The sequence below is a fragment of the Elephas maximus genome, chromosome 20, assembly GCF_024166365.1.
Source record: "Elephas maximus indicus isolate mEleMax1 chromosome 20, mEleMax1 primary haplotype, whole genome shotgun sequence".
NCBI classification, from domain to species: domain Eukaryota; kingdom Metazoa; phylum Chordata; class Mammalia; order Proboscidea; family Elephantidae; genus Elephas; species Elephas maximus.
In genome coordinates, this window is record NC_064838.1 from 70,098,608 (window position 1) to 70,123,186 (window position 24,579).

The 24,579-nt window shown below is 42.5% G+C and overlaps 1 protein-coding gene across 1 annotated transcript in view; it reads right to left on the bottom strand.

Annotated features, from left to right (window-relative positions):
- Positions 1-24,579, bottom strand: part of ADAMTS9 (ADAM metallopeptidase with thrombospondin type 1 motif 9) — a 199,390-nt gene that overhangs the window by 131,480 nt on the left and 43,331 nt on the right. Inside the window, exons 9-16 of the mRNA XM_049862795.1 lie at positions 22,731-22,877; positions 20,971-21,112; positions 18,539-18,643; positions 11,842-11,987; positions 4,042-4,223; positions 3,815-3,951; positions 2,276-2,393; positions 1,931-2,026 (exon numbers count right to left, since the gene is read on the bottom strand). Coding sequence (XP_049718752.1) covers positions 1,931-2,026; positions 2,276-2,393; positions 3,815-3,951; positions 4,042-4,223; positions 11,842-11,987; positions 18,539-18,643; positions 20,971-21,112; positions 22,731-22,877 — 1,073 coding nt within the window. The remainder of the gene's footprint in view (positions 1-1,930; positions 2,027-2,275; positions 2,394-3,814; positions 3,952-4,041; positions 4,224-11,841; positions 11,988-18,538; positions 18,644-20,970; positions 21,113-22,730; positions 22,878-24,579) is intronic.

Below are 24,579 nucleotides of genomic sequence, written 5' to 3' on the forward strand. Positions count from 1 at the left end.
ACAGACACAGAGGCACTCACAGGGAGAAGCAACCATGTGAGGAACTAAGGAATGCCAAGAAACGCCCAGGGCTACTGTCAAGGAAGACCCTTCCCAAAAGCTGGGGCTGATTGGAACTTCTAGTCTCCAAAACTCTGAGACAATAAATTTCTGTTCTTTAAATCCACCTACTTGTGGTGCTTTGTAATGGCGGCCCTAGGACACTAAGACCAGCCCTATATGCCCTAGTCCTCTCACCTTGCTCTCCTCACCTCCACGATGCTCTCCTGTGCTCACCTGGCTCCTGCCATACCACCCTCCCTTCCATTCATCAAGCTATCTAGACAAGCCTCTACTCCAAGAACTTTGCAATGGCTGTTCCCTCTGCTGGAATGCTTTTCCCCCAGACGACCTGTTCTCTCTTGGTGCAGCTCAGACATCTCAGCTCCACTGTCCCCACCCCAGCCCCAACCTCCCAGTGTTCGATATGTCGCTGTAGTTTTTCTTACAGCACTTACCATTTTCTAACAGTGTATAATCTGCTTATTTACTAAGTTATTGTTTATTGTCAATCTCCTCCCACTAAAAGGTAAGCTCTAACAGGACAGGCATTTATTTGCTTATTTATTTTGGGGTCTGTTTTGTTCACTGTGCCTGGAATGGAGCCAGCCTGGCATACATAAACTAAGTGAATGAATGATATGCTGCAGAGTCACGCATAAATATTAACTTGGTCAGTATGTCTGGCTAAAGGAGCGCTATGCACCTGCATGGGACCTCCTGCAGACATTCCCACACACCAGTGCAAGTTCTACTTCAGTTCAACAAATACTCAGGAAGTCCAGATGTTTAGGACAAGCCTCCGGAGGCTGCGTTCAGATGCATAAAGCAGAGTCCCGGCCTGGACGTCATACGAGAGAAAGTATGTCCCTTTCTCTGTAAAACTGGCTGCCAGCAGGACTGCCCCCAACTGCAGTTTCATGGTTAGGAGGAGTCTAGTTGAGTGAGATGCTCAGGCTTCGGCTGAATCTGTTTCAGGTACTCCGCTCTCCCCACGCCCTTCTTTAAGTCATGGCTGGGCAGCTTTCATAATCACTTACGGCAGCTCACAAAATAATAAACTGAAGTGATGGGGGACCAGCTGAGCAAACTGCTGAAAATCAGCACAGGGTCATTGGTGTGTCGTGTTTAGGGGACACAGAATGATCTGCGTTAATCTCGTGCCTGAGCTCAATGACAGAAGGATTAAGAATCTATCAAGTAGCACACTGGGCTATTCCAGGAACCATGTGAGAAAAATATGGATTGTCACAGAATCTTTTAGAATGGCCAGCCTTAAGGAAAAACTGAGTATCTCCAGCAGTGGTCTGCTACTGGTCAGAGCTGATGACATAAAAATTCAGTCAAGTAACACCTTTGACCAAGCAGCTGCAAGTCACTTACCCACGGGACGTGTTTTTTGAGACTCAATAAAAAAAAAAAAAAATAGAAGCATTATTTTTGTACAGGGTAAGTCCTTTCAAAATTCAAAATCTGATTTGGGGCCTTTCTGTTTTCTAAGATCCAGAGTTGCTGTTGCTGTTAGTTGCCATCAAGCTGGCTCTGACTCACGGCAACCTTACATAGAACAAAACGAAACCTCGCCTGGTCCTGGGCCACCTTTATGATCATTGATATGTTTGAGTCCATTGTTGTGGCTGTTGTGTGGATCCATCTCACTGAGGGTTTGCTATCCCCTTGATATAGCCGAATATAACCACAGAGTATAAATCAGAACTCTGAGAATGTGTGTGGGAGGGAGGAATAAAATAATGAATTCGTGAGATCGTCTCCTTGCACGAAAACACGTGTCATGTGAAAGCGCTCCGTGTAGAACAGGAGGAGGAGTGGAATCTGCCAGCTGCCCCAGAGACCCAGAATTCCTGCCAAGTGCAGAGGGTATCCCCCTCACCTAGGTAGTTGTCATCCTCTGCCTTCCCTGAGAAGCTGTGCTGCCGAACATCGATGCTAGTAGCACCAGCTGGAATTCGGACCACAGTGTTGTAACCTGAAAAGGACAGAGGAAAAATTCAGTACTCCACAGGGTGGTTCACGTTCTCTAAGCGCGGAATAAAAGGTGGGCAACAAAGGAGGATGACATAATTCTCGCTGAAAGGCGCCTTATAGTCAGATGGCTAACACATCACAGCAAAACTGATTTTATGGTTGATGTTAATACTTTCACATTTCACAAGTGTTAACTACGTTTAAACCGGGAGCATGTCCCTTCTCACGGCTCTTAGGGGCAGATTCTTACCGTAATGCACTGTATTAAATGTTCCCGCCACTGTTTTACAGGAAGAATTATCGCCACCACAAACCCCACACTTATCTCTTCGGGCTTTGGAATTTAAAATATGATCGCATCCAGCTTGCTTTAAAAAGAAAACATTTGAAATAAATGGTAAGTATTATGGAAATTATAAAATGGCAAATAATACCTTTCTTTGAATGAAATGCATTCAAAATCAAAGAATATTAAGCGCCCTTCGATGTGCAAAAGTTGAGAACTCAGGCTGTCCACACCCTTGCTATTTAAAAGGTGTTCCTTGGACCATCTGCCACAGCCATCGCAAGGCTGTTGGGAATGCAGAATTTTGGGCCCCACTCAGATCTACTGAATCAGAGTTGGCATTTTAACAAGATCCCCGAGTGATTCATCTACAGATTAAAGTTTTCAAAGCATCGCCCTACAGTAAGTAGAGTAAATGAGATCACTCAGTGATACCAAGAAAGAAAGGGGTGTGGTGAGGGCAGTGTCCGATCAACAAGCTCACACCCTGTTGAAGGGAGCAGACACTGTCCACTCCAGGCTATGGCTGCCATGTGAAAACAGGAGCCTGGTGTCCACATCTTCCAATACTTCAGAAGAAGCTGGAAAATTCAGTTTCACATGACATCCCCCAATGTTTAAATACTGGCTATGAATGCAGGCTGAAGGCCGAGTTGAGGCCTCAGCCTCCAAGCGGCCTCTTGAATTCTCTCATGTGTTAACAAAATGCTCCGTGTAGACAGAGCTCTGAGAAGAACGCCAGCAGTGACCAGAAGACCAGAGTTCACACTAGCATCCACTTGATTCCTTTGTGTTAGCTGGTCTTGGAGGAGAAACGCCATGGACTGACAAGGAGGAAATCGGTGCCATAGTTGAGTATCCGGAAGTGGGAGAAGCTCTTAAAGGCTCTTCCAATCAAATCCTACCGAGTAGTAACTCCAATTTGCCTTTGGACTACAGCTGGGGAACTGCATCCCATCTCAGAGCCTGGCAGTGGTGGGAATGGTCGAAAACAGTGAACCAGTACCAAACCCTGGAGAAATCATGGCTCTGATGCTTCACGGCCTGTCAGAGGTTTCTTGGTTTCCCTCCCAAGAATAATTAGCAAGCAGCTGTCAGGTAGAAGCCCTCGTACTTAAAAACCACAGTGAGCGAGGACAGCTTCTTCTTCCTCATGACATCTTTCTGGAGCAGAGCTATTCAATCTACAACACTTGGGTTTAACCTTAAGCATGGGGGTTACAGTAAAGGAGTGTGTGTGTAAATTATTATAATAAAGATTCGAGGGAAGGTTTTGCGTAGACCCCCAGAGGCTGAGAATGTCAAGAAAAATCTAAGGCAGTGGTTCTCAACCTTTGGCGTACGTAGAATCCAGGGCTGCTGTCGCTGGTCAAGACCACGCTTTGAGAACGGTTGCCCTGGAGATGCCGCACAGATATTAGCAGCTGGATTCTCTCGAGGACATCACAAACCATAGCTTGTCAGCGACACAACACAGAGAAGAAAATGCTATCTGGGACTTACCCGGCACAGGCCTTGGACACATATATCGTTCGTGTCCTGGCCACAAGGAGTTCCATCTACCACTCTGTCTCGGAGCTGATAGTAGGCTGTGCTCCCGGCCACCCGGCAGAACAACTTGCACCGGTCCTTCATCAGAACTAGAGAGTGGAGACACGATGCAATGTGACTCTTGGGCCTGGGCTCAGTCCCCGCCTGCCACCGCGGGCACCTTCCCCCCAGGTACTTACTTCCACTGTACTTGGGGACCCAGCGCACACTGGGCAGCAGCCCATTGATGTTAAAATGCTTCCCATCAAACTGAGCACACTGCTCATCTCGGAAGTCACGGTTCTGCTTGAGACATGGCTCTGTGTTGCAGGACTTGAATTTCATTCTGCGCCCTACACAGTATTTTCCACCATTATTTGGCCTGAGAAAATAAAAAGAATGCACACTCTATTATAAACTGTCTCACTATTGCTCCCTCTTCTGTGAATTCCTGTCCTGTAAGGAAGCAAACTGTGGTGGCAGACTACAGGGGAAAGGACCAGGCCTCTGGAATCTGGATTTGCATTCTGTCTTTAACAACATTACTCATATGACCTTGGTCAAGTTACTCAACCTCTGTTGAACCTCAGTCTCTACATCTGTAAAATGGGCTGTAGCTACCTTGTGAGGCTGATGGGAGGATAAAATGAGAGCAGGCAATTTAAAGGATGAAGTACACAGTCTGGCATCTACTAGGCTGTCCTCTTTCTCCTGGAGCATTCATTGTCCTCCAATTTTAAAAGGCAGAAGGCAAAAGGCGCCAACAAGTGTTTGGAGGGTTCCCTCTCTGCCTCCTGGACCTTGCTACACTCATGGGAGACTATCCTAAAACCACGCATTTCCACCTCCACTCCCTCTGTCCCTTCCGCCCTTTCTCCCAACAACCATCGTTTTTTGTTTGTTTTGTTCTACAAATCAAACAGGACGGTGGATACGGAGGGAATGTGCTCCCATCTGACTTAAGGAGAGAGTGGCATGCTGGTTTCACTAGCTTTAGTGTGACTAAGAGCATGGTGTACGCCTTGCAAAGCATCGCGGTGCAGATTTCATCTCAGTGTGCAACCCTGTGAATGCGTTTTCCAGATGTGACCCAGAGAGGAAACTATATAACACATCTACCAGCAGCCAGCGACTTGCCAGAATCCATCATGGAAACCGGAAGATCACAGAATCATAGGAAGTCAGGGCTCACCCACCCAGGACTAGAACAGCTCAGACTTCATAGCTACCCTAGAACACCCCTGAAACTAAAAGGAAGTTTTCCATCTTTCTCTTCAGAACGAATTGTTCAGGGTATCCTGACCATAAGAAATGTTTTGTTTTGTTTGTTAAACAGGACTTTTGAGAAATGGGAGATATATATGTGCTCATAATAAAGAACTAGAGGCAGGCTAGTAGCACAGATAAGGCTCTAGGGTCAGATCTGAGTTCCAATCTCGGCCAATCCTTGCTGTGTGACCTTAGACGAGGTTCTTAATCTCTCTGAGCTTCATTTTCCCTTTCTCTAAAAATGAGTATACACAGTAGGTATCCGAAATTGTTAGCTACTGTGATATTATGCCAGCAGTACTAATCCAATTCAGCAGTTTGTTTTGGAGACCAACTTTGAGCTATGTGGTTTTCACTGTGAGGCAGGACTGAAGGCTCCTTAGAGTGCCCAGGTCTGAGAAAGGGGAAGCCTGGTTGGCCTCGTGTAAGCTACCTGCCTTTTCTGAGCTCCATCCTTCACATTTAAAACAGAGATGATACTATCTGCCTCAAAGGCTAGATAGCAGCATCATGATAAACGGAGAAAAGATTGAAGTTGTCAAGGATTTCATTTTACTTGGATCCACAATCAACACCCATGGAAGCAGCAGTCAAGAAATCAAAAGATGCATTGCATTGGGCAAATCTGCTGCAAAAGACCTCTTGAAAGAAGTGTTGAAAAGCAAAGAAGTCACCTTGAGGACTAAGGTGCTCTGACACAAGCCATGGTGTTTTCAATCGCCTCATATGCATGCGAAAGCTGGACAGTGAATAAGGAAGACTGAAGAATAATTGACGCCTTTGAATTGTTTTTTTGAATTGTGGTGTTGGTGAAGAATATTCAATACACCATGGACTGCCAAAAGAATGAACACGTCTGTCTTGGAAGAAGTACAACTAGAATGGTCCTTAGAAGCAAGGATGGTGAGACTGCATCTCACATATTTTGGACGTGTTATCAGAAGGGATCAATCCCTGCATGGGGTCGCTAGGAGTGGGAACCGACTCAAAGGCACTAACAACAACAACAACACCTCGAAGGCTTGTTACAATCTGACAAGCTTAGCAAGGAGTCTGATAAATGCTTACTGTTATTTATCATGAAGAAGACTGCATCCAGGGATGCAAGGCGGCAGATAGCCCAGCAGTATCTACACCTGGCTGTCTGTGTCCCGTCAAACAGAAGGAAGCCAACACGCTTCAGATCCGCAGTGTCTACACCTGACTGTCTGTGTCCTGTCAAACACTAGGAAGCCCATATGCTTCAGATCTACACTGTGTGCTCCGCTTGCCAAACTTCTTTGGTATCTTGCCTAAGGGTAGGTCTGATGAGGTACTTTTATGTCAAGCAACAGGAGGTTCAGAGAAGTTAAGTAATTTGCCTGAGGTCACACACATAATAAAAGAGCTGAGCTGGGACAGGAATTCAAGCTTCCCAGTGTGCTCTTTCTGCCACATCATCCTGCTGCTGTAGTCCAGGGTCTTTTATCTTTTTTGGTACCATTTAGAGATGCAGCCTCGGTCTCAGGACTGAGAGACCCCAGCCCCGTGCATAAAATATCACCGGTTACACATGAGTAATATAAAATATCACCGGTTACACATGAGTAATACACCAGGCTCCAGTGAGACCAGTTCTAAATGAGCTACAAGGAAGGCCCCCTCCAATTTTTTCTCAGGCCAAAATTATCTTTATGGGATCTTTTTAAATGTCTCGACTGACTATGGTGGATGGATCATTTATTTATTTCCTGAAAGTAACTCACATCTCTTTCCTTTTGAAAATAAAATTTTAAAGAAGTTGATTTTCTTCTTTTGGTTCCCTTATATAACTAGTCTTAAATGACTCCTGAAATTTATCCAGCGCAGCAGTTGTCTGGGCTGCGAACAATTATTACTTGTAGGTGATTTCCTTCGGGGGGTAACAGTTTCCACCTTTGCTTGTTTTAACCACTACAAAATGGCAAACAGCATCTTGTGATTTATCTCTTATAATCAACATTTTTTGTAAACAACATATATAAACATTACATGGGAGAAGCAATATTGTTAGGGGTTATAGACATGGACTCAGGAACCACAGGGTTCGCATCTACCCTTGCCTCTTATTGACGGTGCAATTTTAGGCAAGCTGTTTAATCTCCCTAAGCCTCAGTCTCCTCATCTTTAAAGGTGGGTAAAGGTTAACTAGGCTGATGCACTTTAAGCACTTAGAACGATATCTAGCACATAGTACATACTCAATAAATGCTTAATTATTACAGGGGTCAGCAGACTACAGTCTGTGGGCCAAGTATTGCCAGCTGCCTGTTTTTTTGTATGACCTGTGAGCTAGGAATACTTTTTACATTTTAAAATAATTTTTTAAAAAATCAGAAGAATATTTCATGATGTGTGAATATTACACAAAATCCAGATTTCAGTGTCCACAAATAAGGCTTATTGGAAGCAGCCGTGTTCACTGGCTCACGCGCTGTGTCTAACTGCATCTACCCTGCAATGGCAGAGCTGGACAGTTGTGACAGAGGCCGTGTGATCCACAAACCTGAAACATCACAGACAAACCTGGCTGCTTTTTACATGCAGACAGACTATAATTCCTTACTTAACTACGGATATGACTTTCTTAAATGGAACCTTGCCCTTCTGAAATATATGGCTTTTCTTATTTCCTAGACAACGTGGTTTACGATTTGCATATACTGTCCGATAGGAAAGGCTTTAGCCATCTGAGTTCGCCTTTCAGCATGGAAAAATTCATTTATAATTTAATAGTTCAGCTGGATAGGAGCATTTTTCCCATGTAGATAAAGACTAGAAATGAGAGGAAACACAGCTTTAAAAAATAATATTAACCACAGTTTCCAGCTACTAAGATCCTTTGAAAAGGGTGCATGTTCAATAGGGAGTTGCTGGATCAGTTACCATGGCAGTGACTACTCAGCGGCCATGTGTGAGCTTTCTTTCAAGCACACATTACATGAGCTCTCCCGTTAATGCATACACAGGAAATCTGAGGGGATGCGTGGTCAAAGGTTGTCACAGGTGCATTCTGCCCTGGAGGAAAGCTCGACTCTGGTCTGCAAATGGGTTAGAACAGAAGTCACAGTTTCTGTGTTTACTTAGAATGACTTAGGACAAGCAGATACAGGTTTAGCACCCAGGAGGAGTTTCTAAGGATGCACCAGGCACCCCCAGGAGGCAGTGTGCTTCCTGTGTGTGGTCTGATGTCTGGGCGGGGGCTGCTGAAAGGCTGTTCAAGGATGGGATGGTGCAGGGAGCTTGGATAGTTGATCATTAACGGTCCTTCCAAGCCAGGTAGTGTGTGGTCCTGGGTATCTTTATTCTTTCATTACCTAGTGGCTCTCCCACAGCAACCGACTCTCGAGATTTCGAAACAAGTTATTCCAAACTCAATGTCTCAAAAAAACCTTGTGGCAGTTCTTCACAGCCAAGTGAGGGGTTAGTTTTCCTAGATGAAAACGCATGTCTTTAAAAATTATTTTTTATATAAGATTTCATAAGCAGTTGCTATGGTGAAAGGAAAGCATGCTTAGTCTTTTCTAAAAGAACTGGTATGACTTTTAATTTTGATGGATTGTAACAGTTATATAAACCATTTTGTTTTGCCTGCAAGGAAGCTCAGAACCGAATTCAGGCCACAGAGTCAGAATTGTAGGATGTGCCAAAGGGCCTGATAATGGATCCTCTAGCTCCAACACTTGGTCTTGTTTCTGTACTCAGGTGTGTTGCTGGCTGTCCCAATGTAAAATTTTACCCTATTACATGTTTCTTACAGGCCATATAGTTAATGTATTGTCTAATCAAGGACGCTTTGAGAGTGAAAGAGAAGTTATTAATAATTTCTCTAGAATCAGGAGTCCCTGCGTGGTGCAAACAGCATGCTCGGCTGCTAAATGAAAGGTTGAAGGTTTGAGTCCAACCAGAGGCACCTCAGAAGAAAGGCCTGGTGATCTGCTTCTGAAAAATCGGTCACTGAAGACCCTGTGGAGCTCAGTTCTATACTGACACACACGGGATCTCCGTGACTTGGAGCTGACTAGACAGCAACCTGTCCACTGGTTTTCTCTAGAACCACAGCAACAAACCAGGACAGTCCTGGCAGACCAGGATATATGCTCACCTTAACCGTAGGGCACGTCAATCTTTTATGGATCAAATCTGGGATTAAAATGATAAATAAAACATTCAAAGGGAAAAAAATTAAGACCCCCATTCTCAGGATGACAAACGTGTAGCACCACACACCAGTTGAGACAAAAATGTTTTTGACTAAAATTAGAAAGGATATGGTTTCTGCAGCTTGCTAATTAAGTGCAGCATGGCCCCACGTGTATGGCTTTTCTGGCTTTTATGCCTTCAGGAAAAACAACAATAACAACTAAAAATATAGCACAAAGTGTCTGGATGTTAAATAAACACATTTTTTTGAATGGAAAGAATACTGTGAAAAAATACAACAACCCAGTGACCTTATAGAGATACCTTGGACTCTGAAAATGGAGCTGCATACTATATTCTACGGGCTCATCAAACTGAGAAAAGGCATCTTGCCCGTGATGGGGGACTGCTCCCCTCAAACCCCTGGAGAATCATGCTGGCAAACACTTCCTCGTCCTACGTGATAAACCGTCTGCTGTGTGAATTCCTCTGAACACACTTTTAAACTGGATTTTGGGCCTGATTTTCTCTTTCCTGAGTCTCTCTTTTCAAACGTACTTCTCTGGCCCCATTGTAACCTCAGTGCTCAGAGGCAGTCTCCTTTCCCAAGAAACAGGGACATCCTAAAGTGCACGTGACCTGGAGGAGTTTTAATGAAATGATGGCAGTGCTGATACCCAACAAGGTGGATGGTTTTATTTGAAAGCTTCTCATAGGAAACAGCAAGGACAAAGACCTCTAACTGAGGTCTTTAAGGATCAGTTCTTTAACTTCTGCACTTGAGGGTCTCAGCTTCACTTTGAAGCTCAAGATTCTTTTCTGCTGAGATCTTTACACAAGGTGATTTCCTTTGTCTGGCCCGATCCAATTACGGAGTAATTTATCTATCTCCACTTTCTTCCACATTACTTCTAGAATTGCTCTAAGACCAAAACAAACAAACAAAAAAGGCAAACACACCTTTTGGATACAATAGTCTTGAGTCAAAATTTTTTTTTTTTTTTATAAAGTGCCTGCCGTTTGCAGCATCCACTCTCATGACAGCCCTTGCTATCATTTTATAATAATAACTCTGCTTATGTAGACATCAAATAGTTCTAATTTTTTAAAAAGTCATCATACTTACTATTAGATTAAAATATTTGATTTTAAAGTGTCAGCAATACAAATAGCTGGGATATATGGTTGAATTAAAAAAGCAAGGTGCAGAAGAACATACATGTGAGATAGATAGTACAAGCCTTATATTAGAGAGCGTGATGACTATTTAATATAATACGTATTACATCTATAATCTTAAAAAAAGTCTGAGATTATATACAACCAATTGTTCTTTAGTCGTTATTTCTTGGAGAGTAGGCAAAGGCTAAGAATAACGATAACAGAAACTTCTCATGTCATATACTTCTGTGTTTGAATTTTTTTTAAGCATGTACTATACTTATACCATTAAAAAACTAAGAGAAAACATAAGCTATGCAGAAAATCTAATGTTTATTAATTTAAATCCATTGCTACTGTTACGCAGAGCAGAGTCTAGTTCTTCAAGCTTTCCAGCTGTCTTCTATAGAGACTAATATTAAGAGGATATGAAATAAAGGTTGAATTGCAAACAAAAGTAAAATACATTGACTATCACCTGTGACTTGTGCTAGAAAGTATCTATTTAGACCAGGGCTCGCAAATTGGTCGCCTGTGGCTACGTTCTTTTTGGTTCACACAATTCAGATTTTTCTTATGAAAGTTTAGGTTTATCAACGGTAGGCCCTTGTAACAATCAGCTAGCTCCGAGTGGCTCCCTGCCTTTGGTCTCTACCACTCCCTGCTATATTGCACTAGTCCACTTCACTATCCTGCCTGTTTGCAGCAGCCGTAGCTCTTAGCCACTACACTACCAGCGTTCCCACCACAGGGTCTGGTATCCCTAATCTCAGCTGTTAAAAATAAATGAGTACTACTGGGTTCTTAAAAATAGTTGGTGCTTCAAACATCTAAACACTTCCCCTGTTCTATGAAGACTTCTTGGGCGCTCTAGCCTATAAAGATCCTATGATACTTCTGAGAACATTTAAAACTATTACTTACTTTTACTTATGTGTTGTTTTCCATGGCTTTAAAATTCATACATCTTAGATCTACACAGGATTGTATGTCATTGCTCATAGTGAAAGCTGTAATTCTTTATCTACTTATAAACAGTCCCCTGCCCAACAAACATGTGATAAATGCCGGAAAAAAAATCCATGGACTTTATTTGGACATGGGGTCCTCGTTAGGCCGCTAGGGAGCACCAGGGTCACATAGAACTATCCTGGGGGCCAGGAGAATCCCAATCTGTAAACCATGCTCCCTGCAGACAAAACTTTCAGTAACAAAGGATCGTGGGAGAAAAGCGGTAATCCACAGGGATGGTCCTGGGATAAGGAGTTTGGACGCCTTTACGCTAGATGGCCCCTCAAGCCCGCTCACTGTCTAACTGGCACAGTGCTCATCTGCTTCCTGCTAAATGACCCCTTAGGGGTTGTCACTCCTGCTGTCCCAGTGTCACAGCGAGGAGTTCTAGGACTTACTCAGGTCTGTTGCACTCTCGAACAGACGTTTTGATGCCCCCTCCACATGTTCTTGAGCAGGTTCCAAAGTGACTCCAGCTTCCCCAGGATCCGTCAGTCACAGGGACCTCCATTTCTTTGGGAACACAAAATCCAAACTTGCAGTGCTGTATTTAATAAGGGAACAGTGAGGGACAGCTTGGTGCCGCAAATTCATCATCTACATGAGTAATGGAAATTCTGAGGATTTTAATCTCCCACTTATTGATTTTAGGCTGTGTTCTAATACGAATGGCTTGGATAAACTGGCCAATGACGGACTGACTCCAGACTGGCGGGGTAACTCCAGTGTCCAGCTTCGGACTGCTTGATTAGTTTCCTGGGCAAACAAAGAGTGGCAACGGGCAAGCTAGTTGTGGACATGACCCAAACGAGTTATTACTGGATTTGCACAGCGAATCACCATTAACAAGGGCTAGAGATGTTATAAGCCCAGTAAAACAGAAGGCTTTATTGCTCCCAAAGTATTTGAAAACCCAGTTTTAATTAAATAGAAGAGAAAAAGAAAGCTAGTTACATGACTCGTGTAAACTCACTCCAAGAAATCACACAGGATGAGACTGCAGTAAGATGGACATTACAGGGAGCCCTAAACTTTATGGCTCTTTTGTCGCTGATGGTTTCAGGTTCACCAGCTAGAGCAGGAAGAAGCCCATGATGTTTAAAAACTAAACCAAAACAAAACTCCTCAGCAGGACAAGGGAGCGGAGAAGCCCATTCCAGTCCTCTCCATTGTTGGGGCATGAGGCCCTGACACAAAGCTGAGGTCACAGAGCCGTGGACAAAGGAAGAGTGGAGCCAGTGGCTGCAGGAGGGGACGCCCGCGGCACGCTCAGATCTCCGAAGAGGAGCTGGTGGCTGCTGCGGGATTTATCCGCAGGAGGATACAGCCGCCAGGGAAGAGGCAGAGGGATGCTGGGAAGGATGGGGCAAGTCAGGGCAGGGCACTCGGCCAGGGTGGAGCAGTTTAGGGGAAGGTGGAAAAATAAGAGGCAGGTGAAAGTCTCCCTGGGACCAGAGGGCCCCACGAGAGGCTTGGTGAGCAATTATTTAAAGGGTACAGTTAACCTTTCCCTGTTCTGCTGGGCCCTCTCCCTTGTAATTATCCCCTTGCAGTATCTGAGGACACGTCAGTTTCCCTGGGCTGTCTGGCTGAGGCTTAAAAGATTCTGCATCTGAACCCTGGGCAACTTGGTCCCAGGAAATTTGGGCAGAGGCTGGGTGACCACAAACCTCCTTAAAAATCATCTTACATTTTCTTTCACAGTGGTCTAGAACATTTCAATATGGTCCCAAATCCACTGCCAGCGAGTCAATTCTGACTTCTAGCAGCCCCATAGGGTTTCCAGGGCTGTCAGTCTCTATGGAAGCAAACTGCCACATCTTTCTGCTTGGAATATATGCACATAAAAATAAATACACAGAAAGGCAGCTTGCTAGAGTAGTCGAGACCACCACTATCCAATAGAAGGGTAACTTAAGCCACGTAGGTAGTTTAAAATTCTCTAGTAGCCACATTTAAAAGTAAAAAGAAAAGTAAATTTTAATAATATGTTTTATTTAGCCCAATATATCTAAAATATGATTTTAACATGCAATTGATATACAAAGTTATTAATGAGATTTTTTTACTCTTGTTTTTCATGCTAAGTCTTTAAACCCTGGTGTGCATTCTGCAACTCCTGAGCATCTCAGTTCAGACAGACTTCTCAGGTGCTCACTAGCCACATGTGACTAGTGCCTACCAGGCTAGACAGTGCAGGTCTGGAGGAAACAAAGCTTTGCAGTCTAGCAGGTCTGGGCTTGAATCATGGCTCTTCCACATGTTAGCTCTATGACCTTGGGTGAGCCACCGAACTCTGTTTCCACAGCTGTAAAATGGGAAGCTACCTGTCAACACTGTCTTGAGCATAACATGAGAAAATGTATCTAAAGTCAGAATCAACTCCACAGCATTAGTTCTTTCGTCTATTTGTTCATTTTATCTAAAGCATATGGTATATAGCTTAGCACATAGGGGACTCCACTTAAATAGCAATTACACTGATAACGGCAGAGATTTGTTTAGCACTGGCTGTACGTCAGGCACTGTTGTGAGCCTGTTTCATGTATTAACTTCCTTCAACCTCACAGCCACACTACGAAGTAGGTGCTATTGCTATTCCATTTCTACAGAAGAGAAAGCGGAGGCACGGGGGCTAAGGACATAAGTAAGAGCTGAGATGGGAACACAGGCCCTCTGACTTGAGTGCATGCTCTCAGCACTACACATGCTGCCTCCCAATTGTCAGAGAAGGGGGACAATCTTTGACATCCAGACAAAGACAGAAATTGAAAACAAAAGAGAGATTAATGAGATGGTTAGGTGAGACTCTAGGTTGTCCACCCAATATCCATTCTCTCCATCCTTGGTAACAGAATCTATATTTTCCCAGCTTCCCCTATAGATAAGGGTAGTCAAAGAGATAGCAGCAGAATTCACTTGACAGGGTTTTTAGGATGGCTCTTTTGCCCCTTTGTTCCTTGCCCTTTGGTTTCACCCTGCCCAGAACTCAAACTTGATGGCTGGAGCTCCAGCAGCCATTTTATGCCCTTGAGGAGAAAGGTCATTTGCAGAAGACAGTGAAAATGAAAGAAAACAGTAGCCTGAATCTTTGATAACTTTGTGGAGCTTCCGTAACAGTCCTGACCTACCTGCCTGTAGGCTAGTTTTTTTGTGTCTGAAAAAGACTCAATTAGCTTACACTGCTATTAATTAAATCTCGCCTAAACAAAATTCCTAATTAACATACAGTTGAAGTCATAGCTGATGCCTAAATTCAGCCCTCAAATCTTGCTTTTAGATACACATTTTATAAATTCTAAAAGTAAGGGGAAATTACCTACAGCTATTCATGGATTTTAACAATGAGAATTTGCCTGGAGATGCCTTTTTTTTTTTTTTCTCTTGACACTTCAGACTTCAGTCTCTTGATCTCTCTATTCTTTAGACTTTACCTCCACACATGAGCAAACTCCAAAGAGAACATAATTCTCATTAAGTATGACCATAAACCTCAGAACAAAACAAGGACATGGGTTTGTCGAAGTACTACAATTCAGCACTGCACTGAAATGTCCTTATAGGGTTCTATTTTTTTTTTTTTCTTTAGAAAACTACTACCTGGTAGTCTTTATTAAAACCTGGTATGCAAATTTAACATTTCTTACTGTGTGACCACTGATGGGAGTCCAACAGAAGGAAGGGCCTCAAAGAAACAAGGAAAGTGCCTGAGGTGAGAGAGGCAGGAACTGGAGCTGTTTGGCAGATACCAGCCAAGATGATCTCCTTTACCAGGTAAATTGACAAACAATAATTACACCCTGGAATAGCTGTTACATCATAACAAAGCATTGAGTAGATGGTGAAGCCAGAGCCAAAGTATAATCAGCCTTTCCTAAAAGTGTCCAAAGCCATTTAAGTGATATTTTACATAAATGCATCTTTTTCAAGAGGTTGGAAGGGGACCTGGAGGTCAATTTTGCCCCAAGGAGGCTTAAAATAAATGTGTTTCAAACTTAGATTCACATACAGGGTTAAAATGAAACGTTAATGGACTTAACAAGAGAAAGGAGAAAATAAAGAGACATTAGTGAGTCATTCATCAAAATAGCATTGTGTCAGCAGCCCAAGATAGATTACTGCTGAGGGAGCAGGGCAGAAAAGGAAAAAATAAATAAATAAAAAATAACAGGGGGCAAAGGGAGTTGGAATTTTCTGGCATACAGAGACAAGGCATATGGGTTTACTGCCAAGTCTATCAAACCAAAACAAAAAAACACAAAGAATTTCTATGCCAACATAGCTACCATCGTTGGCATTTGTAAAATGCATAAATACTCTTCAGATTGTGAGGATGGGGCAGGACCGGGCAATGTTTCATTCTGTTTTACAGAGGGTCGTTATGAGTTGGAGCCAACTGGACGGCACCTGACAACAATGCAAATCTTCAGAGGAATAAACATCTATACCACCATCTTTCATAAGAGATGCTAGACTTGGCAATTTTTCTAAAACACAACTAAAAATGTCCCTATCATTTTCTCTGCATAGCTGCTTCTCTGTAACTGTTTTGAGCCTGGCCTTTGGAACGCCTTTAAGTGTCCTGCCTTGCTGAACACAAACATATGTGGAAAGAGTCTTTTGAAGGTGCTCTTAAAGTTCCCTAACCCAAGGAAGGTATGAGACTACCCTGCCATCCCTCATCTTCTGCTGCAAAAACAGAAAACTGAAAAAAGACACAAGGTCTATGTTCCAGAATTGGTTGGGAAGCCATAACAAGTAAATGTGAGTCTCTTCGTGGATCCTTGTAGTTTTATTACAGACTATTCTACAATGTCGCCGTGTAAATGTAAATGTTGCCATGTTATCCAATCATACAGCAGACCTCAGTCCCGTGGGAAGCCTGGTAATACGATGTAGATACTAACAGATTCTAGTTTGGCATCATGTTTATGATAATAATTAAATTAAAAAATATATTTTGCAAATATATTTTCTTCCATTTTATTACTCACGTCTATTGTGTATATATGGAGCCCAGGTGATGCGTGGTTAACAGCTTGGCTGATAACCAAAAGGTCAGCAGTTCAAATCCACCAGCTGCTCCTTGGAAACCCTATGGGGGCAGTTCCATTCTGTCCTATAGAGTCACTATGAGTTGGAATTGATTTGATAGCAACAGATTTGGTTTTTGTGTGTGTGTGTGTGTGTGTGTGTGTGTGTGTGTGTATTGTCTATATAATTCACTTCATCATATTATTGACAGTTGTTATAGTTTTTCTGGCAATAATATGTGTCAAAGATAGACACAGTGGGTGGGTACATAGGCTTGATGAAAACCACAACATAACATCAGTGCTTTTGCTGAATTCAAACAGATCCAATTTAAGTAACACCGTTGGGTGGCTCTAACCCAGGCTGTCAAATAGGTGTTCTGTCAATTATCACCTCTCATCAATTGATGGCAGCTGTTGGGGTCACTCTGTTTAGGACTCCGAGGCCAAATCCCAATTTTGTAAGAGTGAGTGTCATACTCATTATCAATGAATGCCATGGAAACCCAAGAGACATATTCCCACTCACTCCTATGATCCTCTGGGCACCAATATGCTAAGTTAAATGTCCCACAGAACTACAAAATCCACTCTTTGGCCAGGGAAATACACATATGTAAAATTCTATTTTAAGCCAATGAAAACTCCAGAAGCTGTACCATCTATGTCTATATAGCGTTTCTGTTAGGTTGTCACTGGGAATGCTGATTCCCAATTGTTGAGGTCCTAGCCACCGAGAAGTTAGATCATGAGCTAAGTCATCAATTTAAGTCAGGTACAAAATTGTCTTCATTATAATCTTTTATTTGGCATTGGACTCCCTGTTTCTCAAATAACTTTACTACCCCCTAGCTCGTGTTCATTGTAACTCTCTAAGCACCCTGAGAGATGGGTGAAGAACCCACCGGTCCTCCTGCCTGTTGACTAGAAACTCAAGGCGCTCAGTGAGCTCGAGCTGCGTCCACTCCACCAGAATCTGCGGCCCCTTCAGGTAAAACAGTGGAGGCAGCTGGAAAGGGGGGAGTAGTTGGGTTATGGGGTGGCTCTGGCCTAGTGGTCTGAGTGGTTTTCAGGCATGTCCTTCAGTTTTCTTGGTTCCCTCATCTATAAAATCAGGGAAGGAAGAGCTAAGCTCTGCTACCTCTAAGGTCCCCTTCCACTGAAATGTCCTGGAATTATCGATTCTATAAGGTAAAGTGGAGGAAAAGGAAATGAGGGAGAACAAAATATTAAAAGTGAGTAAAGTGGACAATGGGAAGAGGAGAGAAGAAGGAAAAACATACGTAATGATGAGAAAGACTGAGAAATATAGTCCAGGGATTATATCATTGGTAAGTGACAGGACACTATTTTGCATACGGAAAAAAAAATCGGGATTTATATCTAAAACTTTTTGCAACCAAAAACTTGGGGTGATTATGATGATGATATCACTAAAATGCTACCATTTTTTGCTTTAGATGGACACCAGGTGCTGAGGATTGAGTTTATCACATGCTCATCACGTGGGGGGCTGTTATCATTGGTTCACGCAAGTAACAGATTTTGTTTAGTTATTACCAAGTAAGTGGGAACCATTGTGACCAGCTCATTAGAATTCAGACCTGGGTATATCCCAGGTGACATCACAGCTCCTTAAAGGGAAGAAGACAGGCTCGTAAATCCCCTATCCTAGCAGTGAGCACAGTAAGTAGGCTGCATTTCTGTATTGCCTTAATTCTAAGGTGTTCCATAAGCTTAATTACAGCATTCCAAAAGAGAGAGAAGAAGAAGCACAAACCCATATTAAACTTACCCATAACTTCAAAAGCACATTGGGGTCTCCAAAATGTTAAAGTAAGAAAAAAAGAAAAAAAAAAAGCATGTCTTAAAAGGAACGTGATAACGAGAGTTATACGTCAGGTATCAGCACTAAGCTGTAAGGTGCCACAATTTTCGACAGTGAGCCCACCCCCTCCTTAAAAAAGTAATATGCATGCTAACATGTACTGCATTATATTATAAACAATGGTGACTGATCATGCAGCCAAAATTTCGCACATTTCTGCAGGGTGTTACTTGCCTTTCCTGGCTCACACTCCGTCCCATCAGCCCAGGGTGTGTGCTGGGTCTGGCAGCCTTTGTGTGCTCCATCCACGTTACTGCACCAGAGTCGTCTACACTGCATCTGCTTAGGTCAGTGGAATGACAGGTAAGCAGCAATGTGATTAAAAAGACAGAACACGGCAAAGATGGCTTCCTACCTGATGCTTTGCCAATGATAACAGTGTAGGTTGGAAAGGGAATTTTCCTTTTTTTTATATGATAATTGATCAAATATTCCAAGGGACATAGAGAGCAGACCATGAGATACATCTTTAGGCCTGAGTGAAGTTTTTTCTGCTGAGGGGAAACTACCATGTATTAGAAACCTATGTGATATCATCAGGTCCTCAGCAATACCTGCCCATACTTCAGATGAGAAAGATGAGGCTCGCAGGCACCAAGGAGCTCAATATCACACTAGAACACTGAAAGCTGTATTTGAGTTCAAGTCTGGCTTGACCCTCAAAGTACTGTTTGTTTTTTCTGACTGAAAAAAAAAAAAAAGACCTATTGCCATTGAGTTGACTTCAACTCACAGTGACTCTACAGGACAGAGTAGAACTGCCTACAAGGTTTCCACGGTTGTATTCTTTATGGAAGCAGACTGCCACATCTTTCTCCTGTGGAGTACCTGGTGGGTAAAACCACCAAACTTTCAGTTAGCAGCCGAGCACTTAACCACTGCACCACCAAGGCTCCTTTTTTCTGACTAAGCCACCAGCCACATAATGTGATATTATAATCATATTATCACTCCTTTCTAGGACTTTGTTTAGAGCTTGTCAGAAGAAGGAAGGGATAAAATATTGTGACATAGACATATTTTAGCATACGTAAATTACAAAAAAATAACATAATACCCACCACCCAGGTCAAGAAAACTTTACAGGCACGGCTGAAGGCGTCTGGTTGCACATCCTACATCCTACCCACTCCCTTCTCCCCAGAGATGACCACTGTCCTGAGTGGTGGTCATCATTTCATCATTCGCCTTGCTTTCACCACAAAGGCATACAAACCTACCAATAACACACAGGACTGTGATGTATGGGGCCCTGCTGGTGCGGTGGGGTAAGCTTTCTGCTGCTAACCAAAAGGTCAGCAGTTTGAATCCACCAGCTGCTCCTTGAAAACCCTCTGGGGCAGTTCTACTCTGTCCTATAGGATCACTATGAGTCAGAATCAACTTGACAGCAACAGGTTTTTTTTTTTTTTTGGTTTTGTATTGTACTGTATGTATTTAAGCTTTATTTAAATAGTATTATGTGGCTGTCCTTCACAACTTGTATTTTTTCCCTCTGAACACTATGTTTTTAAGATTTATACAAGTTGATAAATTTAGCTCTGTTTCAGGATATACTTTTTAAAGATAATTTTTTAAAATTCTTGATTATTAAAGTAATTATGTTTGTTATAAAAAATTAAGAAGGTACTAAAAAATTTATTATTTTTTTAAAAGGAAAAAGAGAAACCACCCATTCTTTTCTGAAATCTTATTTTCCCCTTTTACAGTTGAGAACATGCTCTACAATCCTTTATCCTCTTATTTTGACTTAAAATTATACCAGAAGCTCCTATGTGTACATCGTGTTCCACAGTTGAATCATATTCCACCGGATGGAGATATAATTTGCTTAATTACTTCACTGTAGGTGCTTGGGTGACTTCTAATTTTTGCTATCATGAGTAACACTGCAATAAATATCATGATGGATACATTTGTATATTATTTCCATGGAATCACTGCACTTCCCAATTCACCATGCTGTCTCCAAGGCATCTCCCAGCAAAATGACTGACCGGCTGACTGACCGACCACACAAAAATCCAGGGGATGGGATGGGACAATCACAGAAGCGCAGCTCTGCTCACGTGCAACCTGATAACCACCGGATCTTACGGCCGTTATAAACACCCAAGACTCATACATTAAATATCACACACTTATTCCCAGCTGAGCTACCCCAAAAATGATTTCAAGTCCCAGAGGGTCATAAGACATAGACTACAAGTGAAACAGAGAAACAGATTTGTTTCATGAGTTATCTTTCCTGAATCTAGAGGAGTCCCTTTAATACAGGTCACCAGGACAGATCACAGGGAATGAGATAAGGCAAGCAGAGAAGTGGGTTGAGCTCCACCATTATCAGCTCCATGCTCTCAGAGTCTCACTTTCTCACTTGTAAAATGACAACAATGAATGGGATCTCCCTTTTGGGTGTCATGACAGGGAAACGGGAAGGAAGCACAGGCAAAGCACCATTTAACACCGAGCAGTGTCACCGTCATCATTAGTATCAGCATCGACAGTCAATAGCTCACTCCCAACTTCTCCTCCATGTAAAACTATGAATGAAAAAAAAAATCCAGAACCAACTTCTGAGGGCAGAAACAGCCCCAACCACTTACCATATATGGGCACACCTGAAAACCTGGTCCAAAAATCAATTCACATTGTTTGTTCACGTTGTAAAGAAGGCCCGGCAGTTGGGAAGGCAAAGGGTAGGGTCTGGATTCAGGTTCATTAAGCAAACACTCGCCATAACCAGTGCTACAGAGGGCAGAAAAACAAAGAGGGTCAGAGAAGTAGAGGAGACCATGCCTGTCAAGGGCCCCAGACGAATGTGAAAACCATGCCACCATTTGAGTATTAGAGGACAGTACTTTTTTACATTTGTTTTATTCTTATCATCCAATATTAAGTTTGAAAACAGAAATTATATTTCGGTATAAACTTGTTTGTAGAACCACATGTTATGCACACAATGTGCATCAAAAAAACAAAAAACAAAAACCCAAACCCGTTGCAGTTGAGTTGATTCTGATTCATAGCAACCCCATAGGACAGAGTAGAACTGCCCCATAGGGTTGCCAGGGAGCAGCTGGTGGATCTGAACTGCCGACTTTTAGGTTGGCAACCACTGCACCACCAGGGTTCCATATCATGCACACACACACACACAAAACCCATTGTTGTCGAGTCAATTCCAACTTGTAGCAACCCTACAGGACAGGGTAGAATTGCCCTATAGGGTTTCTAAGAAGCGGTTGGTGGATTCAAACTGCCAACCTTTTGGTTAGCAGCTGACATTTTAGTTAGCTCTTAACCACTGTGCCACCAGGGCTTCTGTCTACCATGCATAGCTGAAGAAAATACATACCCGTTATAGCATTCATCACAGGTGGAGGCAAATACGTGTTTAATTTGACTATCTTCCCCACTACACTGTAAGCCTCTTAGGGGCAAAGGAACTTTTTCCTCCAAGCATGGGGCCTTGTCCCTAAGCAACAGGTGTTTAGTTTGCTGACTGGATGAGTAAGTGAACGAATCAGTGACTCATAGAAAGAAAACACCTTACACCATCTGGTTAAGAAGAAAAACAGCAACCTTCCAGTTCTTCCACTTTTCTGCAAACACCTCTACTGGAAATTCAGACTTGGTGACATCTGATTATAAAGCCCCCTCTTCCCTGTGCTTGCAGAAATACACTCCCCAGTGACCTTGGGAAAATCACTTAACCTTTTGTACTTCTAGGAGAGAAGGGCAATAAATCTGTGACACAGGGACGTCGTATAATACAATCGGATCTTTGAGTAGCCTGGCAGTATGCTTAAAAAACAAAACAAGAAGAAGAAAAGAGAAGAGAGGGAGCAAGAGAGAAACTATCCTCAATTTGACGACAGCATGGCGGCCTGCTGCAACGTTCATCTACCCACATGGCCCTCCACTCGTTTCTAAGTCAAAATGGCGGCCTGCTGCAACGTTCGTCTACCCACATAGCCCTCCACTCGTTTCCAAGTTAAAATGACTAAGTTGGAATCCCGTAAATATTTGTGGCTGTCATCATGGAATCACACGCATGGTCCCTCCCCCAAGACATGAACAAACTTCAAAGCTTTACCAAAAGTAAAACAAAATTTACATGTTCCATTTAAAACCCCAACCTTTTTTTTGAGCTCTATTATCGTGGGTTATTATCTTCTAAACTCTGGCCAGGATAGACTTTTGCAGGGATGTCAGAGAGTATTTTTTTTCCCTCCACCAAGGAATGTCAACAAAAATAACAACTCAAAAGGAATGCTTGTCTCTACATTTTCTTTTCCACAATTAGGTCACTATATGTAGGCCAGAAGGAGAAATCCATGGCAAAAGAAAGCTCAAGTCTTACTCTAAAAACTCAGTGATATATTTCCGACTACATTTTGACCACATCCAGGGATTGGTGTAGAAGTTCAGTGTTGGAGCCATGACGTGCTGAGGACTTTTCACTCCTTCTTCTTTGCACTTATTGTTGTCATCGTGAGGCATGTTAAACCTAAGGCAACAAGACAATGATGACAATGTCAGTAAATACTGAGGGACCATGCGGTTAAGTTATAACGGCTTCAAGAATGCATTTGTCTGGGAGAAAAAAAATTAACTGGCTACTGTATTGTGGGTAGGAAGCTAAATCATGGGGAACAGAACAAAACTTAATAGACAGTTCAAGATGGGGCATGGAGTAGAACATAATTCACACCTAATTTAATACAAAGTGCCTTTAATGTATTAAAAAACAAGGTATGGGTTGGGCTATTATTGGGTTTAAACGTACTTTTTGGACTTGCAGAGGCTCCGAATGTGTTGTAGTTGATACTAAAATATAGTACTTGGAATTCCTAATAAGCTGTGAAAGGCCAAGTTATAGAGTCAAAAATTTGACAGGTTGTGGTAATATGAATATAAGGGTCATTCAGGGGTCAAAAAGTGAAGCCAAAGGCTTTCTAATACGATAATCACTGTGGGTCTTGGCATTTGCCCCTTTTTGGATCAGGTTGACAAATAATATACTCATGTAGGTATATCATTATAAAGACATGCAAAGTTCTTTAATAAAACCCATGAAAAAAAGCTACAAGCATGGAAACCAGAGGCATGCCAATTCAACTGGCTTCACTCAGAGGACGGCAAGTAGTTTCACGCTTCATGCCAACGTCAATTGATTGATACTGGCTTCCTGAAAAGTCAGGCACAAACGGACTCTTAAACTAATCCAGGTTCCGCCTGAGAGAAGGCTGTGATGGATTGCCAATGTCCTCTTGGGCCTGGGAGGGAACAGGGCTGCAGCTTTAACGCATACTTGCCATTCTTGGCTTGGCCAGAGGAAGTGGAAAAAGAAATGATAGGAAGTATTTCTCAATCCAGAAACATCAGTTCTCTGACCCACATGCCGTTCTCAGCTCAGCTAATGACCCACTGGCTGACAAGTTCAGAGGGGCTGTCCTCTTTGTCCTCAATCACAGAACTGATGCATGTGATTAATTTAGCATTTAGGGAGGAATTCCCTTCACTAGCTCAGCTCAAATACTGAAATAAGTGAGTCAGGCAGAAATGTGTAGACTCGTTTCAAATAAAAGTAAGAGCTAGACTGAAAGCCTGTGAAGTCTATTCCATTAACTTCTCTTGTGTTTTGTTTTCTTATTCTTTAAAAAATTTAGACCCTTCAATTACTGCCAGTAGAGATTAAAAAACTCCATCTGTCTTGTTTGAATTTAGTATTAGTTCTTAATGATTAAGAGTCTGTTTTCTTAAAAGAAAGACTGCCCAAGATTCCAGTTCCTGGCTGCCGAGTCTGTTTAATACCTACAACAAACTCAGCTCGCGCAAAACACTCAAATCTCAGTTTCCCCAAGGTTCAAAGAACTGATATTTATCCCCCACTCCAACCATGACTTGATAAAATCAAGTTTATTGCACCATGTAAACAGAATATTTTCATTCAAATCCAAGCATACGTTGCTCTTAGCAGGGGCTAGATAATAATAAATATTTATTGAGCACTTACTAAACAATAATAGCCAAGATTTTTGTATCGTTCACAATGCACCAGGAAGTGTGCTAAATGCTTTAGATGCTTCATTTCATTTAATCACCTATTTGACCTAATGGATAGTGCTATTAATAACCGCATTTTACAGATGTGGACACTGAGCATTAAAACAAACCAAACCCATCGTCATCAAGTACATCCCGACTCA